Source organism: Rhipicephalus microplus, chromosome 3 (assembly GCF_043290135.1).
Source record: "Rhipicephalus microplus isolate Deutch F79 chromosome 3, USDA_Rmic, whole genome shotgun sequence".
In the NCBI taxonomy this organism is placed as follows: Eukaryota; Metazoa; Arthropoda; class Arachnida; order Ixodida; family Ixodidae; genus Rhipicephalus; species Rhipicephalus microplus.
Genome location: NC_134702.1, coordinates 28,888,718 through 28,905,526, shown reverse-complemented (window position 1 = coordinate 28,905,526; position 16,809 = coordinate 28,888,718). Strand labels below are relative to the sequence as shown.

The 16,809-nt window shown below is 46.8% G+C and overlaps 1 protein-coding gene across 1 annotated transcript in view; it reads right to left on the bottom strand.

Moving 5' to 3' along the window:
• LOC142803653 (calmodulin-binding transcription activator 2-like) overlaps window positions 1–16,809 on the bottom strand; it is a 573,461-nt gene that overhangs the window by 29,638 nt on the left and 527,014 nt on the right. Inside the window, exons 6-7 of the mRNA XM_075889143.1 lie at window positions 9,665–9,736; window positions 4,918–5,059 (exon numbers count right to left, since the gene is read on the bottom strand). Coding sequence (XP_075745258.1) covers window positions 4,918–5,059; window positions 9,665–9,736 — 214 coding nt within the window. The remainder of the gene's footprint in view (window positions 1–4,917; window positions 5,060–9,664; window positions 9,737–16,809) is intronic.

Here is a 16,809-nt window from a genome sequence, read left to right as displayed (position 1 = left end):
TATCAGCCTAATTGGAATGCCATCTGGGCCTGTTGATGTACTACTAGGAACCCTTTTCTCAGCCCTTTCCCACTCTTGTTGTGAAAATGGAGCCATTGCACCACTTGATTCGTCTTTGTCTATTGTGGTGCATAAAGTACTTCTTTGTTGAAATTTTTCTGTCACCCTTGTTCTTATATATTCAATAGCTTCGTCCCCTTCTAGCCTAGCACCTTGGGCTGTAGTTACAAAGTTCTGCTCTAGGCTCGTCTCATTTCTTAGGGAGTTTAGATGGTTCCAAAATTTCGCAGCTGCCTTTCTATCTTTTTTATGTACTTCTGCCAGCCACTGAGCTCCCTTCTTTCTAATCTTTTCATTGATCAAAAGGGATGCATCCCTTCTACAGCTTAGAAAGGTTGCCCATTTTCTTTCCACATCATCTGTCGGTTCACCCCGCTGCTTAGTGTGTCTGTGTTCCCTAGAGGCTTCCTGGCGTTTTGCTATGGCTCTCTTAACTTCCTCATCCCACCAACTTTTGGGTTTGTGTCTTCTTTTCCGGGGTGACTTGTCACGCGTCTTAGCAAGCTCTATCTCAAAGAGTCTAATTAGATTCGTGTATGTCCATACTGTCTTATTATCCTCCGTGATTACTTTCTCAATTTGTTTAGTGGCTATTTCAATTTGCCTTTCTGGATAAAAATTTTCCTGTAGTTGCTCATCTTGTCTCCTTCCCACTTTCACTGCTCTTCCAAAACTTAGCTTGATACGTTTGTGATCGCTACCCAGACTTCTGGAGCCACCTTCATCTATGTGCATTTCCCTGAGCTTATCATACATCCTATGTGACATCAGTGCATAATCTATCGTCGACTGAAGCCTTCCTACCTCCCATGTTATTTGCCCTTCACACTTCTCGGTACTGTTGCAAATGATCAAATCAAGCCTTTCACACATATCCATTATCATTTTGCCTGTCGGGTCGGTATACCCATCTATATCTTCTATGTGCGCATTCATGTCTCCTAGTATAATTATCTCGCACTCTCTTCCTAACTCCTGAATGTCCTTTGATATACACTCTACCATTGCCTGGTTTTCCTCTCTGGCCTTTGCTCCCGTCCACAAGTACACGAAACCAAGGAGTGTCACTTGACCTGCCACTTTCCCTTTTAGCCATAAATGTTCCTGGCACTCCTGCTTGACCCTTTGCCAGTCTGTACTTTTATGAATGAATGCCCCAATACCACCCCCCTTTCTGCTGCCTTCTGTTCTATTACAATACTCCCACGCGTAGTCCGGATTGTTCGGAGGTTGTTCCATGTCCCTGAGATCTGTTTCTACAAAACCGTATACCATCGGCCTCTCTTCCCTTAGCTGTTCTTCTATCTCTTCCCACTTCAGCCTGTTCCTACCACCCTGCATGTTAATATACCCTATGTCTGAATTGGCTCGGCGCTCGTGGCTACGTCTATTTATGCCCCGGACTCTACGTATCTTAGATATTGGTGCCACTTTGGAATCGTATCTGTCCATACCACCTGTCGAAGAGTCTCCCTGGTTGTTTTCCTCGTTACTAGCTATCCTGCACCCCGAAGGGCTCGCTTGCCCCCCAAAAAAGCTACTGCACGTCCTGCAAGTCGCCAACCCACCTCATGACCTAGCCGCTCATCGAAGTGAATTCTGTCTCGTTGAAAACCCCCCCACCTATGCACCTCTCTGTTTATTTCCACCACCTCAAAGCCTTTCTCTCGACTCATCCGCCATATCTCTTGGTTTGCGTTGACCACCGCTCTTTGCAGGTTGCTATCACGCACCGGTACCTCCGGTATCGTGCATATCACTACCTGCACCTTAGGAGAAGTGGCGCGCATGTCATCGACGCCTTTCGCCAGTGTGGCTGCTAGTCCTGCTGCATCTTCATTTAGGACATCGTTTAAACCGCCTGAAATTATCACGAGGTTGCGTCTATCAGCTGTCGTTTTGAGCTTTGCGCTCGCTTGCTTCATGACTGCTTCCAGCTTGCGTCCTGGGAACGCCCCTACTGCAACCCTCTTGTCACCTCTTACCCTCTCTTTGATGGCTTCTGTGCATCGATTTAAATTTGAGTCCCCGGCGATTATCACATGCTGTGACTTTTCCGCTGGAGCGTTCTGCACCTGGGGGCTACTTGCACCTGTGACGCTGGCTGCTTTGTTCCCTTCCTGCCCCACCACTACCTCGCTGAAGCTGGGCCTTGCGACAGTTGAACCGGCTAAACCTGTTTTTTCCAAGCTTGCTTGCTTTTCCTTCACCACCGTTCTGGTTGCCGGTTCCCTACTGTTCTCTCGGTAAGCCGCTTCTTTGTTCAGCTTCGCTAGCACTTCCTCGGCGGACTTCAGTCTTTCTCCCATTGCCCTCGTTTTTTCTTGCTCTGTCGCCAACGCAGTCTCGAGTTTGGCGATTCTCATCAGCAGTTCACTCTGGGCAACCATCATTTTCTCCATTTTTTCCTCGACCTCACATTGCCTACACTTCGCGTCAGCCTCTTCTCCATCCGCTTCTACGCTTGGGTCCACTTTCAAACCCACTCCACATCCTGAACACTTCACAGTCTTTTTAACCATGCCTTTCTGACACCAATTGTCCCTATATACTCGATAATTACTAAACTCGAGCCTTGCACTACGAAAAAAAAAAGAAAGTCCAAGCTCTACTACAAAAATTTGCGTGTTCAATGTACGCGCACCTCCCCAACGGGGTGGCAAAAAAAACAACAACAAAAAAATTCAAACACACACACCCGCACTAACTAATAAATACCTGGTGACTGGCCCCCGAAAAAGCCGTACCATAAAATAAGAGCTACGAAGATTTCAACCGCTGCCTTATAATTATAGAGACAAGCTCAAAACATGCAAAAACACTTATCTGCGCAGTCGATCCGGAGCGCTCAAAAAACACGTCCATCCACCTTGACAGCCTGAACTGAACTACATACAGGAGCTACATACAGGAGACGGTACCGCCATCTAGTGAACACTGCAAGAACTAAACTAGAGGTGGCTACATACAGGGGACGGTACCGCCATCAAGTGAACACTGCAAGAACTAAACTAGAGGTGGCTACATACAGGGGACGCACAGCCCACGCCCTAAGGAGCTTCGCCCCTAAAAAAAAAAAAAAGCCAGCGGATAGCAGGCACTGCTATGAACACCTCAGTCGAATCTTGCAGTGGTGCGCAGCAAGGGGAGTTTAAGAGCCGAGCACGAAGTCCCCATTTTCTGAGGAGCCTTCTTTTCATACAGAGGCGTGTGCTCACTCTATTGTGGGAGCTACCGGACCGGCGCCTGCGGCTCGTCATCACACGGCAGATAGAATGCTATTGGCCAATAGCCAACGTATATCAAGAACGGCGTTCGGACAAGATGAGTCTATATATTCTCTTGATGTGCCGCAACGTGCCAGCGTCACGCTTCATTGTCCGATAACATTACGCGATAGGCAGGCACACTATCGCACGGAGGAATCACGACGGTAGAGAACGATCGAGTTCCACCACGAGCACTACTGACGTGCATCAATTCCCCCATGACATCGATCCCTGGGTATGTTCTAGCGAGTTCGTCGGCACCAAGGAGGATTAAAAAAAAATTGCTGGAGTGGAAATGACTGCCCAGGAGGGAAGCCGTTCCACTGGCAAGATGGCGGCTGTGGAGGCCATCTTACTAGGGGCATCATAAACTATCACCGTTCAGCGAATAAAAACGAAGCGTTTTCTCGCACCCCACAACAAGTTTAATGTGGGAACTTTTTTCTGGTCACATATATAGTGCTCCAAGTGCGTGTTACAGTTACTAGTTTTTCCTTAGTGAGCCTCTAATTGGAGGCAAACTTCTTTGAAGATTCAGTCATCTGTACTCGTTTCTGTGTGTTATTTCGTCGGGAACAACTATCTTTTTAACATAGAACTAACGTTGCATTTACATAACATATCAAAGCCACTTGATATTTAAGTGGGCGCCATCAGAAAAGAGCATGTTTCCGCCATCTTGGCAGTGGCAAAAGATGGCTTCACTTCTGCTGGCAAGGCATTGCTGGAGCTCCCACTCCAGCAATTTTTCTTCAATCCTCCTTGGTCGGGACGAGAGAAAAGAGAAAGAGTTTAAAACATGCAAGAAGTCCTTAAAACTCCGCTCGTTATTGAGGGATTCCAGAAGTTATTCCGGCAATGGATTCGTGAATTTATAAACTTTAATACTCCGGTCGTTGGGCGATTGCTAGGAAAACTGGTTCAAGACCTCGTTAAAGATAAACAGTTAGTGCCGAAGATGCTTTATATTAGTAAACAAGAGAAACCGAAACGCCCTTAACGCGAAAACGAAGTAGAATATCACAAACAACATGGGCACGGCTCTCATTAATATACTTTTATATAAAACGGCAAGAGGAAAATAATTGCAGAGTTTTTACGCCCCAAAAACTATGAACGATTGTGAGAGACGCCGTAGTGAAAGAAAGGCTCGACTTTCCGGTGTTCTTCGACTACCTGGTGTTCTTCGACGCGCACCTGAATATAGGCACACGGTCCTCAAACATTTCGTCTGCATCGTTATGCGGTCGCTGTGGTCGGGATTCGATCCTGCGACCTTCGGGCCAGCAGTGGAACACCGTAACCACTATACCACCGCGGCGGGTAAAGAAAGAGGCAAAATAAACGTCAGGTAACAACGCCGCCGTTAGCACGACAATAGGACCATACATGCAAGTGGTGTAAACCTATACGCGATGCAGTTATACCATTGATAACACGTCTATAAAAGCGACACAAACGAGGCAACAACGTTAACCATACATCGCGATGCTCACTCTTGGCGCCATAACCATCTCGCAAGCAGCCCAAAGCAGTATACCCTTCCGCACACACTACAGTACGGTTATTGAAAATAAGAGTGACTCACACATGGGCTTGAGTTGCGAGACGAGCTCGTCTTTGGTCCACTCCTTCTTATCCGCGCAGTAGCTCAGCGTGGGCGCGATCACCATCTTGTTGTCGTCGCTGTACGGCACGTTCAAGTAGTGCACCAGCACGATGTCTGGGTTCTGCGAGGACGCCTACGCCATCAGTCGCACCAGCAACAATCCTCTTCATGAAATACTCTCTCGCCTTCAGTGCACACACGCAATCACCATCTAATTATACGCAACGCGTTTCCTGCAACGCGCCAAATTATTGACGAGCCGTTGGCGTTTTGTGTTAGCGCGAGCCACTTGCAACCACTCGTAGAGATAATGGACATTCTTGCTAGTAGGATGTAGATGAAACAATAACGGAAAAGGAAATGTCTGCCACTGTGTAAAAATGCAACCGACCAAAAAGAACAAAGAGTGAGATGCTGCTCACACAGCACGCGCTAACATTAAGACACGGATATACACAGCCAAGCGGTCAACTAACTAGAATATCACAGCCCGAAAATAATAGTAAAAAAAAAACTAGTTGAAAGCGGGTATTCATATGCAAAAATGGCAGTAGAAAAAGGAGGAGATATAAGCATGTCTATAATGTCGTCATCACAGTGAATTAGAAGAAAATAGCACATGTTCCACCACTAATACCTGCGTGCATAAACATGTTTCTAATGATGTTTAGAACGTTATCAAGGACAGCAATTACTATCCATTTGCGACGCACAAAACAAAAGAAGTAAAGGGAATACAGAATGACGAACACAATTAGTGAGTCGCACCATTAGCTAACTTTTGGCGCATTAAGATAAGCGATCTGCGCCAAGCCGGCTAATGGGCGAAGCTATACGCACAACGCCGATATGCGGAATCGGTGGCGTTTTCGTTTGAAGCGGTGTTCAGAACGCAAGAGCACAGCGCCTTTGCATTTCAGTTTCAATCATCCGGGCAAAAGCTTCGCGCTCATCAGGAATGTTTTTTTGTGCTTCACGCACAGACAATAACGAGACCGTTCTCTTTTCCGGATTAAAAAGAAATGAAGAAAGAGAACGACGAACTTTATTCCTCACTAGGAGAGCGTTTTTTTTCCTTTCTTTCTTTCTTTCTTTCTTTCTGTCTTTCTTTCTTTCTTTCTTTCTTTCTTTCTTTCTTTCTTTCTTTCTTTCTTTCTTTTTCTTTCTTTCTTTCTTTCTTTCTTATATGCAGATATCCCCTGTGCCATACGCAGCATATATGATAATGAAGTACGCAGAAAAAAAAAAGAACAATCATAGGATACACATTGTCCGCTCTAATGTGCACCGTCCGATGCAGAAAGCAGGGAAGCGAAAAAAAGAGAAAAAAGTCCAGCGAAAACGCTATCGCCGTGCACGAACTTCGCCTCGGTACGATCCGTACAATTCGCCTAATGAGAGACCCAGATGATAGCTCGCGCTGCATGCATGCGGCACTCGGGGGGAAAGGCTGGTACAATGCAAAAAAAAGTTAAATAAAAACAGCTACAGCAGGAAGACCGAAAACGAGGATCTGGCCGCGTCTTTTTTCCCCCTCGGCAACTGCGCGAAGAGCAAGAGCACTGCGGAGGAGCCGACGTTACACGAGCAGTGCGGGAGAAGCCAGAAACACCGCTTCCAAACGAGCGTCCGGAGCGCACGAAGAATATTCATCAAGCCGGACGGCGAGCTGCTCCTCTTCGCGTTTCATCCGTCTTCGTTAGCTCCGATGTCCAACAACAGCGGATCAAGTTCATCGCGCAGCGCGTTCGACTCGCCTACGGCGCAGGCTGCAGCGGGAAACTACCGCGCGCTACGTGAAGAAGTATACTGCGGAGCGCGACCTGCGGGTCGTTAGATGCCACAGCTGAACAGAGCTATACCGCGCTGGCGCATTTGCGGCATCTACGCGCAAACACAAAAAGGACGAACCGAAGTAACGAAAGGCCGTTGAGGGATATATATTTCTGCGCAAGTTCCAGCCTTCCGGCCGTACGTTCGAAGAACGCTCACCCCTTTGGCGCTCGCTTTCAGGAGGCAAAGCCGCTATATGGGCGCGGCCGCAGGGAAAATGAAGACTAATAGGCGCGGCGACGCGAACATCTTTCGGATTTTGTGTACGCGAGCAGAAGCGCTTGGTGCATCTGGAGGCTGCGTATATGTAGACGCTGCGCGAGGGCGAGCACGATACGAAAAAGGGGGGCAAATGAACGCGCTCTGTTGCTGAGAGAGATGTTTGATCATGCTGGCGGCGAGCTCTGATGATCAGCGTGCAGGACAAGGGAAACTTCTAGAACAAACACATCCTCAACACGCAGCTCGTTGAAAGCGGACGCGAAGGGTCTAATTCGTCGGGGGCGAATGCGGCGGCGTTTTGATCTATCGCGAGGTAATCGATACTGAGACGTAAATGCTTTTACGTTCGTACATTTGATGTCACGGCGACGAAGTACGAGAAGTAAATCGGTAATCACTGGCCGATTACCATGAAATAAACTAACGGCGAGAATGCAGTTTATTATGAACGACAAACAATATATATTCTATAAGATTAAGTCGAATGTGTTATTTATTTTGACGAGTGCTGGCCCACTACAAATTTTTAGGCACACGTTAACCTCTTTTACATCGCATGACTCCATGAAAAAAAAATATATTCTCCAAAAAAATTCACGACAAGATTTGCAAAAAAAAAACAAAGAACTCCTTTCTCTCCCCCCACCCAGCCCAAGAATGTACACGATAACACGACGATGACTATATATATATATATATATATATATATATATATATATATATATATATATATATATATATATATATATATATATATATATACTACGACAATTAATCAATCAGTAATTAACAAGGAATTATTTAGCCCGCTCTACAGAAACTTTTATGAGGTTGTAGACAGCTAAATCGGTAGACTGGGGTTGACGAGAGCGTTGCCGTTTACTTTTTGTTTTACGTACTATCCGCAACCCCACGATATCTACGGACTGTTCCAAAAAAATTATGTAAAGCAAATGCGCTATGTCACCAAAATAAGGTAGCGCAGATGCAGCGTTTCGGACGCGTTGGTACGACATGACGTAGCCTTTAGCGCACGGAAATGCCAGGATATACACCTTTTCACAGGAAGGAGAAAAAACACCGCCATGATGGGCTGTGCGCAGGAGTACAAAGGCTAAGGGCGCAGCGTTGTCAGTGCATTTTCGAGGGGACGCGCCAATGTGCTCAGCCCAAGGAGGGCTATGGCGGCGCCCAGGGAGGCGTTTATGAAAAGGTGAATAGAAAGGACACAGCACTTCTCCTCACAGCGTCTGTGTGCGCTAAAAGCTACGTCGCGCTAACACTTTGGTCTATTCACGCAGCGCGTATACCCGCGTCACCTTGGTTTCGCAACCGAACTGCGTAAAAAAAGCACCTTCCTAAAATAAAGGCTCCAGACCCAGTCTATGTAGCTCTGTGATACAAGAGTGCGCATAAGTACCAGGACGGACACAAAACACGTACAACAAGCTCCGTAATGCCTTCAGTGTGCTCTTCACATTAGTTTACAGAAGCGCCTTCTCCTCTTTTCAGCACAATGCTGGAAATTCTCCTCCTCTTTTTTTTCTCCCCTTTTCAGCACAATGCTGAAAAGAGGAGAAAAATACACTTGCGTTGCCAATAGGCAATAGAAAATTGTTTCGTCTTTTCAAACGCCCTGCCGTCTGCACCTTTCTGCCATATAATCAATAAAGCATACAACCTAAAGGGACATTAAAGGCAACTATTAAGTCGACGTTGATTGGTGAAATAGCGGTCCAGAAACCTTGTAGTGTTACTCTTGTGCCAAGGAAGTGCTCATTTTGAAATAAAATCACGTTTTAGTGTTCCGCGTCGGGTTAGCGCGCTTCAAATTACCCGCCTCAAGCGGAACATGTCACGTCACTGTTGCCGTGCACAACGTTGCTCGGCTTTACTGTGCAGCCACCGGCACTAGTAGCAGCAAAACGAAAGTAGCGGGAGCCACAGCAGCAACAATGGACATTGAGGACATTGAACAATTTCCTGCCATGGCCTGCGAGATGGCAGACGTGACTGGTTCAATTGGCACGACCTGTCCACTTTAACCAGGCGAAAATTGAACTTTTGAACCACTCGCGCCAATCCACATACTAAAGTCAGGCGGTACTTTTTTTTCCATTATTGAAAGACACGAAAAAGCAGCATTTAATTACGTCTCAATGCACGGAAGGTTCTTTATTTAGTGCAGCTAGCTTGATTACTAGTGATTAATTATAGGCGGTAACTCTGATTGGTGATTGATAAATGGGGTTTAACAACCCAAAACCACCATATGATTATGAGAGACACCGTAGTGGAGGCCTGCGGAAATTTCGACAACCTGCAGCTCTCTAACGTGGTAGGTAGTATCTCTGACATAGTCGGGATCATTTTGTGAATTTCCTATCCTAGCGCATGTGTTCTCGTGCATTTACCTTAATTTTTCAGTAAGTAGGGCACTGCTGTTGATAATATTACCGTTTTGGACGGTGTCATACAATTAACTTTTACTCTGACATAAATTGTTATTTCACTTGAGTGTCCGTTTAAACACTACCTGACAGAGAATACAGACGCCACGGCAGTATTGACAGTTACAGAGGCGTGAACTGGATTTTGGAACCAAGTTTGAATTGGGGCGCTGAAACTTTAGCGCCTGAATCGCCCGTACTGCAAGAGAGGGGACACCTACCTGAAGGAGCCAGTAGCAGCGGCGGTGAAAGGTTGGCAGAATCGCTGAGTGAACATAGCATCCGTAGATGCACTGAAAAGAAAAGAAAAAAAATGTGACACAGTTCACAGTCAGTGAGCTTGTATCACATCGTAAGAAAAAGAACACACACATGATTCACAAGAATTCAGTTAAAGGCAATTCAGGTTGACGTCTATCAGTGTTCGCGGGGCGACGGAATCGGTGAGTTGATTTTAACGCAAGACAACGTTGATGTTCAGGCCTGGACGGCCACGCTCGACGAAGTCGAAGCGCACCCTCGATCCTGGCGTATAACGATAGAACTTGCAATCAAACTTTTGGTTACTTTGGTAAAGCTGTTACAATAATCGGATTATTTTTCAGTTACATATTTCGGTTACATAGTTCGGTCACATAGTCCTAGCCATGAAAGGCAATGGCGTACGACCAGCTGCTGCACTCAGCTCCGCTCAAGCGAAGACCTTCTTGCAACATCGTGATGCTGTGGCTTCCCAATGTCTTGAGACGATGCTTCGCGTTGGGCAGATGACAGCGAAGGGCGCAGTTTCGTTTTAGAACTTGGCGTAGCGGATTAGCAGCACAGTTCACGTTATAACAATAGATAGACAACAGTTACCACCGTATAGACAACTCTGTAAGCCACCATAAGGCCATGCTAGCCAACGTTTGCCAAAAAAAAAAAAGAACGGTTTTTTTTTTCAAAAGGAGATAAAGACAGACATCCGCGTATGCGGATGCGCTGGAAAGTGAATTACAACGTGGGACAAGTTTCTCTCAAGACGAGTTCCAACCGGTCACTTTGTACTAAATGTGCAAGCTGCCTTCTTTACATCTCCAGGAGATAATCTAATATTTCGACAGAAGCACGAGCCACGAGTTCTCGCAGACCTGTAGCACAAAGAAAAAGAAAAGACACAAATGAATTGAACGTGACTGCTGTCAGACCACTTACGATAAAACAGGCGAGTGAACTGTCCAAAGGAGGAACCAGAGTCCGACGCTTATAAGTGGCGTGTATAGGATGGCATGAGAGTAACCCCTTCGTCTCCAATTAGACCGGACACGGATGCGGCGCAGAACTAATGCGACAGAGGGCGCATTCTAACAACGACATCGAGCGCATGCGTCATGAACTGTATACACTTAGAACCGTCGTCTTCCTCTCTGCGTACAAATTCCTTTCTCGCTGTCAGCTCCTTCTTCCAATGTCACGTGGGCGATAAAATCACGTCCGACCGATAACATTGCCCGAACACACAAGCGTTTCCTTCAAATGACAACGACTTTGCAAGCTTGCGGCCAACAGGCTGGACGGAATTTCCAGCAAGCCACGGGCTTTCAAAGATCGTGTCGCGATAATTAGCACCCCGTCTCCCCTCCTTTCGCCACCGCCGGCGCTCTGCATACCACCACACTGCTCGTTACGGGAGTTTCGTCTCCCACCTGTACAAAGCCGCCTTCGACCTTTCGTCACCTAATGGCACTCTGACGTCGCTTGTTTCAGTGCGCCTTCTTCTCTGCGTACTTCGCGAGTTTCACCTGTTCCATAGATGACACCGGCGCCGCCAGCGCGCGCGACACTAAAAGCACGACGCGCTATTTATAAATCAATTACCGAGTTTCAAAGTGCCCTGGCGCGTCACAGGCCTAATGTGTGCGCCTCCCGAAAATTCGTCTGGAACTTTGGATGCCACGGTAGACAAAAATAAACGAGAACGTTACAGACAAGCTAAGAACAGTGAGAGAGAACGCCTGCTTAGAAGCCTTTCTGGCCCCGTCGCATTAGCCGTACACTAGTCCCCTTAAGTTTCGTGCAGTGTGGCGAAATCTGCCAATCCGAGAGCCAGCTGTTCATTCTACAGAAAATCATCAATACTCGCCCGTTGTACGCAAAGAGTTTTTTCGTAAAGATTCCGCGCAGTAAACACCGCTACGAGCGTAATAAAAAACGCCATCCCCTTGAGCGGGTATAATGAAATGATTCCTTTCTGTTCGTATTTTTATCGATGTACATTTTCTGCATACGCATTACATTCGCTCAATTATATTGATTCTTTATCATCCGTCGTTTAAAATTTGCAGACAACGATAACACCGGCGCAGTGTGGCTTTTAAAACGCACTAAAACATAAACAATAATGAGCTTTAATTGCGTCTAATATATCAGTTCATCGCGGTCCATAGCCCTTGCCTTGCATCGCAGCGTTCCACTTGGTCTCCAGAAAAAAAAAACACGTTCACTCAAATACGTCCTTGGTACAGAATCTTTACGTTGCTCTGCAGTCTTGATTTTGTGTATTCTGATCAGCTGACGAAACCCCCAGGTCTTTCGGCACTGCGCAGGATCGACGACACGCCATTTAATTTTTTTCCCTCGCCTCCCATTCGCCCACCCTTGTCGCGCACCGCATACCGTCACCCCGCATAAGGCGCCCTCTGTCGTCCTTATACAGAACGCGCCCAAGACGCGTCGGAAGGAGAACGCTTACCATTAGCGAGCGAGGTGTTTATACGTGCGACGGGCGTATAAGCAGGATCAACTCGGCGAAAAAGACGCTGATGCACGTGCGGCCGTATGCATACGGGGTGTTCAACGTCGCGCCTGCGTCGGGCAAGCCGCGACGGTATAATTCCTTGCCTCGCCGGCGGAATCGCCGGAGCAGCGCCAAAGCCATTTAGGTTAATTCCGCCAGCGACAGAGCGCGCTGGTGGCGGGCCCTTCCCGGAGGAATATCTGTCAGAGAGTTGGCGCTATACGCGTCGGCCCCGTGCCTTATACGGGACGTCGGGCTTAATCCCGGGCGCGCTTGATCGAGAACGACGCGGACGACAAGGGACAGCTCCAGTACGTGGCGCCTCGCCTTACACGGGGCTTCATTTGTGATCTGCTCGCCTTCCCTCACACCTTTCGCTCGCTCTCTTTCGAACTTGGCATTCTTATCCGCGCCATAACAGCGCTGCGCGCTAGTCTGGCAGCCAATTAGCCGCATGCCCGCGAGATATACGAGCGCGGCGTAGCGAAGAAAGTGGGATGTAATGCCATTACTCGGTCAAGAATTTAATTATAAGGTGCGTTGAGGAACGTTTTGCATATATATATATATATATATATATATATATATATATATATATATATATATATATATATATATATATATATATATATATATATATATATATATATATATATATATATACATATATTCTGTCGATAGACAAGTAGAAATTATGGTTAGAAGTTTATTTGCGGAACTAACTATGGAGCTTCGTATGTGAAGCCCCCTTCCCCTACCCCCTAGCAAACCACAATTGATGGTTTCGGAGCACTTCGCCCCAGCACCCATGAGCTGCAAACAACCACTGATCGATCTTGTGGTCAGCATCACAAATGAGACTCGAGTCGAATATTGTTTGCTTCAATCGAGAAAATTACAACAGCCGCTAACATCACCTCCACCTAACCAACATATACCTTTCCTAGAGCTTGGCCAACGAGGCCGACCTAACGACTACTGAAAGATGGGCAAGTAAACGCAGAAGCGTGCGGGGCGTCACAAAATCGATGTGTCTACAAACAACAATCTAATTCCCTCGAGCCGCACACTTGGCAGACCATCAACACAGTAAGAAAACAAATCACGCAAAGCACAACAAAAGAAACGTTAACAAGGTGTGCGATGGAGTTCTCGCGTTCTGTCGGCGCTGATTACCTGTCATGTACTTGTGGCTCCAGTTCGTCGATATCAACACTCCTAAACCAATCATACATAACCAGCTCTCTTTCGCGTTCTATCAGTCGGAAGCACGAGGGAACCTCGGGTTGTGTGTGTGTGTGTGCGTGTGTGTGTTTGTTATACGCGTTATCACGACTGTGAAGTTTGGCATTAAGCGCTTGTAATTGCTTTTCAATAAACATTTATTCCTCAAAAAGCAGAGAGTTTAGCCCGCGTGTGCAAATCGATGACTGACTTACTAATCTTCGTGGGGAAGGAGACTGGCGAACATAGGCCGGCGAACTCAACCGAACCCTATCATCTACAGGGCCGCTCGTACATCCGGACTCAGCCTTTCGTTTCTGAATTGCCGCCTAAACTTGCTGAAGCCAGGAAGGAGCCTATACTTCAAATAAAGATGTGTCGAACACACACACACACACACACACACACACACACACACACACACACACACACACACACACACACACACACACACACACACACACACACACACACACACACACACACACACACACACACACACACACACACACACACACACACACACACACACACACACACACACACACACACACACACACACTATAGCTATACCTGCGTGAATAAAATTGGGTGTGGTGGCAGTGCTGTTACTAGGCGGATTGCAAAAAGAAAAAAATGAGCAAAAACGAGCGAGTAAACCCAGGAAAAAGTCGGTGTCATATATTCTGCATTAAGTAGCGAATGGGCCCGCTCATGGCACTCAATTGGTTATCATAATTCCTTAACATCAAGCAAAGTTTCACCTACTTCTGCGAATATCTTGATTTATCGCTTTCTTTTACTTCCTTACACCCTCTCTATGTGTAGGATAGCAAACTGGACGTACTAGTGTCTAGTTAAGCTCCCTACATTTTCTACTATTTTTCTTGATCAGCCATGCAGCTGGAAGCCACAGACGCTCTGCTTTTGTCGGCTTCTGTCCATTTCCCTTTGCCAACATTAATTCCCTACCCTTCACACATTCTTCACCACATCCCCGAAAAAGAAATACTAAAACAAAAAAGCGACATCACGAACTAAAAGAAATAGAAGTATAACAAAAAAGCACTGCCGAGAACCCCTAAAACAACACACAGAAAAGCAAAGAAACAGCTAACGCGCATTTCGAATGAAACTGAAGAGAAACAGAAAGCCAGAAGAAGAGGAGAGAAAGGATAAAAAACAGGGCACGAGCTATCAGTGCGATAGGCAGCATTGTACGGGGCCCTGACGCGGCCGTCACAATTAACATTCCTCCGGATGGACACGTTCGCCAGATAAGGATATACGCCGGGGGAAATGCTTTCGCTAAGTGGAACACAGCGCCTGTTCCCGGAGCGAGCGAGAGAGAGAAAGAGAGAGAGCAAACAAAGAGCCCGGGGATGGTGATGCGAGACATGCGGCGCGCCATTACCGAACGTAAACAAGGATGAAAGCGCGCGGCGAAGAGGCGAGAGATACACGCATAGAGGGCGCAGCTACAGTGGATATCGGAGGCGCCGAACGAAGTACACACAGAGCGTGCGCGCAACAGAACACGCGGGAAAACGCCGAATCAGGACAAACACAGACCGAGAAAAAGGAGACCGAGTGTGTGCTTGCTCTACGGGAGTTGCGACCGTATCGCCAATTAGATAGGACAAGGCCAGAGAACACGGCTCTCCTTCGTACAAGGCGCTATCGGCGCACGGAAGAGGCGGGTTGATGGGCCGAGGCAGAGAATGGCGGCGACCGAATAGAAAGACGATGCTGGCGAGAAAAGAGAGAGAGAGGGAGAAGAGCGAGAGCTGGGGCGCGAACAACAGCGATACGAGTGGGTTGCTCTCGGCCGATAAATAAAGAATACACGCGCGGCAACAGAGAGCGAAAGAAACGAGATGGAGAAACGGACGGGGGAGGTATCTCGTTGATAGCAGTTTGGCAACGACAGCGCCCGTAACAGCAGAGATAAGACTGAGGGCGGTACGATGCTGGCTAGGCCTGTCATACCTTTCAGAGTGGAAGTGAAGATAAATAAAAATACATTTATAGAAGCACGAAGCGCCACGAGATTACAGCAGGGGAAAAGGGGGGGGGTGGCGGGGGAATGCTTGATTAGAAAGACGTCAACGACTAGAACTGAAATGAACGAGAAAGAAAACTGCCATAGATGCTGACTTCTAAGAAAAAACGCATGCGAGATGACCAGAAATCGGCGTGTGTTTTCTACATCAGTTGCCGTAGCACCTTCCTAGTGAAAAAAAAAGTTGCTCAGAATGAAAGCAGGAAACAAACAAAAAAAAAACGATAACAACCCGTTAGGTAATTTATGAAATAGTACGCACGAAAACGAAGAAAGAAGCAGTAAAGAACGCGATAAACATCACGCGGATGATAGCTTCTCCAGATGAGCTCTCTATTGCAAACAACGGATGTTTGCTCGGCTGCACGTCACGCAAACAGACGCTTGTTGTCTCCTTCTGGTGCATGCGACTCCAGAAGTTGACAAGAGATAATAGGCACGCCGTACATCACACACGCTGAACGTATAGAAAACACGGCGCAGCACATGGAGCGCGAAATAATGATGATCGATTGATTTGTGGGGTTTAACGTCCCAAAACGACCATATCATTATGAGAGACGCCGTAGTGGAGGACTCCTGAAATTTCGACCACCTGGGGTTCTTTAACGTGCACCCAAATCTGAGCACACGGGCCTACAACATTTCCGCCTCCATCGAAAATGCAGCCGCCACAGCCGGGATTTGATCACGCGACCTGCGGGTCAGCAGCTGAGTACCTTAGCCACTTGACCACTGTAGCGGGGCGGCACGCGAAATAATTAAATATTTTTATTTAAGGACATCATCTTCCAAAAAGGCATCGTATAGCGGAGGACCAGAAGACTAACTCACCGTACATGCTCGAAGTCTGACATGTAAGAAAAATATAAATGAATATTAGAAACGATATCGGCAAAATTATCGGTACACGCTATACTGATAAATTGACATATGCAGAAATATAGGAACCAGAAATAGAGAAATAACATACCAACTTCACACGAACTTAAGGCAAAGGAACAACACAAAATGCACTACAGCAAAATGTTCCCATAAATTGCAAACATATGTCACTTATACGTAGCGTGGTGCCTTCATGTTAACGTAAACGGCGCTGAAGCGGAGAAAGAAAGAAAAGGAGCGACCGAGCCATGATTTGACTGGCAGCTGGAATTCATTTTCGCGAACAGACGCCACAACATGCGGGTATGTGACTGCAAACTAAACTTTCAAAGAACGCTTGCAAAGACAAAAAAAAAAATTACGGCATATTCACGGGGTGAATGATGATGAATGGGCGAAGCTCCGGAGGGATTCATCGG